Source organism: Apaloderma vittatum, unplaced genomic scaffold, assembly GCF_000703405.1.
Source record: "Apaloderma vittatum isolate BGI_N311 unplaced genomic scaffold, ASM70340v1 scaffold41809, whole genome shotgun sequence".
Classification (NCBI taxonomy): domain Eukaryota; kingdom Metazoa; phylum Chordata; class Aves; order Trogoniformes; family Trogonidae; genus Apaloderma; species Apaloderma vittatum.
Window position 1 is genome coordinate 2,967 of NW_009737725.1, and position 1,844 is coordinate 4,810.

General features: G+C 37.6%; 1 protein-coding gene across 1 annotated transcript in view; it reads right to left on the reverse strand.

Moving 5' to 3' along the window:
• GFPT2 (glutamine-fructose-6-phosphate transaminase 2) overlaps positions 1 to 1,844 on the reverse strand; it is a 14,246-nt gene that overhangs the window by 1,651 nt on the left and 10,751 nt on the right. Inside the window, exons 14-17 of the mRNA XM_009877413.1 lie at positions 1,753 to 1,844; positions 1,508 to 1,622; positions 769 to 896; positions 20 to 187 (exon numbers count right to left, since the gene is read on the reverse strand). The exon at positions 1,753 to 1,844 is cut by the window's right edge and continues 66 nt beyond it. Coding sequence (XP_009875715.1) covers positions 20 to 187; positions 769 to 896; positions 1,508 to 1,622; positions 1,753 to 1,844 — 503 coding nt within the window. The remainder of the gene's footprint in view (positions 1 to 19; positions 188 to 768; positions 897 to 1,507; positions 1,623 to 1,752) is intronic.

Sequence of the window (1,844 nt, forward strand, 5' to 3'; positions counted from 1 at the left end):
GCTGCATTAAACAGCTTACCTGCCGAGCGGTGACCTGTTGCAGAGCATTCTGGCACTTGGAGAAACAAGGATCCTTCATTATCACCATGATAACAGGCATTTGTTTATCTATTAGAGCTAACGGCCCATGTTTGAGCTCACCAGCCAGGATACCTTCAGAGTGCATATAGGTGATTTCTTTTATTTTCTAAAAAAAAATTTTAAAAAAAATTTTTTAAAAAAATCACAAATGCCATCAAGTTACTAGTAAATCAGATGAGAAATAAAAGGCACAAGAAGCTGTACCAAGGCTGTACATCTGCTGCTTAAATAAAACATATGGTATCGTTGGTATTTTCGAAGATCAGTTAATAGTGAAAACAGACAGGATTGTCTACTGGGATTTCTAGCAGGCTGCTTGTGGAAATAGAGCTTGCCTGTGCACAGGCATTTGCAGATTTAAAAAAAAAGGGAAAAAACCTTAAGAACCAAACACCCAGCAGAACCTTGGCTAACGCAAGCTACCTTTAACATTTCAAACTTCTGTGAGAGAGAGATGTGCGACTGATTAAACGCTGCATTTATTACATGAACGAAACAAGAAACTGATATCATATCCAGGTTCGACTTACAGATGTGTTCAATCCTACAGGACTAAATGCTCTTAGTTACACGTAGCATTTTTACTGCAGCAGAATTTAGTTGTAATAAAATATTAGAAATAAACTATGTTGCAGAAGCCACAAAAGTTCATTTTCATTAACATCCAACAATATCAGAGGTTCCTACCAGAGCTCCTTCCAGACAAGTGGCATAATTATACCCACGACCCATAACCAGCAGTGATCTTTGTTTGTACAGTTCAAGAGCCAAATCATGTATCTTCTCATCCAAGGACAAGACTTCTTTAATCATCTCTGTTGGGGCACACAGAAAGCACACATTAAAAACTTTCTTAACTGGAAAGGGCAGTTTGCTCTTAGTACGATGTTCTCACAATCTATTAGAACAAATACATTTAATGTAATTCAAACATGGGCTTTGCATCTTTGACTGCAGTTTAGGAAGGTTTTCTCCAGCCTTATTTACAGCAACAAATTTAAAGTAACTACCAATTTAAGCAGTGCCCATATATCTAATTAGTATTTCTAAAGGAAGATGTAAACATCCATTTTAAAGTCACCTTGAATTAGTTTCCTTTTATCTATCCTGATTTAAAGTGAAAGGCTTTAAAAATTTCAAATCAGATGTAGGAGTCAAGTAATATTTCCCATACAAAGTACCTTATTGTAATTAGAAAACCCAGCCCATGAAAATTCTGATTTTTTTGTCAAGTTTCTTGGAGGGCACTTGTAAAATTGGTAATTAGCGCAGAGACTAATAGTCTATTTTTTCTTTTATTGTCTGCCTTTCAGGAGGATGTGGAAAGCGAAACTTAAAATGAGAAAGAAACATCCTTGAGTAGTATTTTATACTGCCCATTAACCAACAACCCCTATCCCTCCTCAAATCCAGAATATCAATATACCTGGCAATGATTTTAGTCCGCTAATGATTTCCTGTCTCCTTTTCTGCAAGGAAATTCTGTCTTCAGACATCATTAGGCCAAACATTACAAGAGACACGAACTGGCTGGTATAAGCCTGCGGGCAAAACAAAACATCTAGCAGCTAAGTCTGCAGAGAGTTAGCATGATCTCAGTCTGAAGTGCTACAATTAAAAGTTTAATTGGATTCCACAGGGCTGGAAGTCGAATTACTGAAGAGCAATTACCTTTGTGCTTGCCACACCTATCTCGGGTCCTGCGTTGATATGTACGCCGCAGTCAGTCTCCCTGGATATCGAGCTTCCGACTGTGTTTGTGA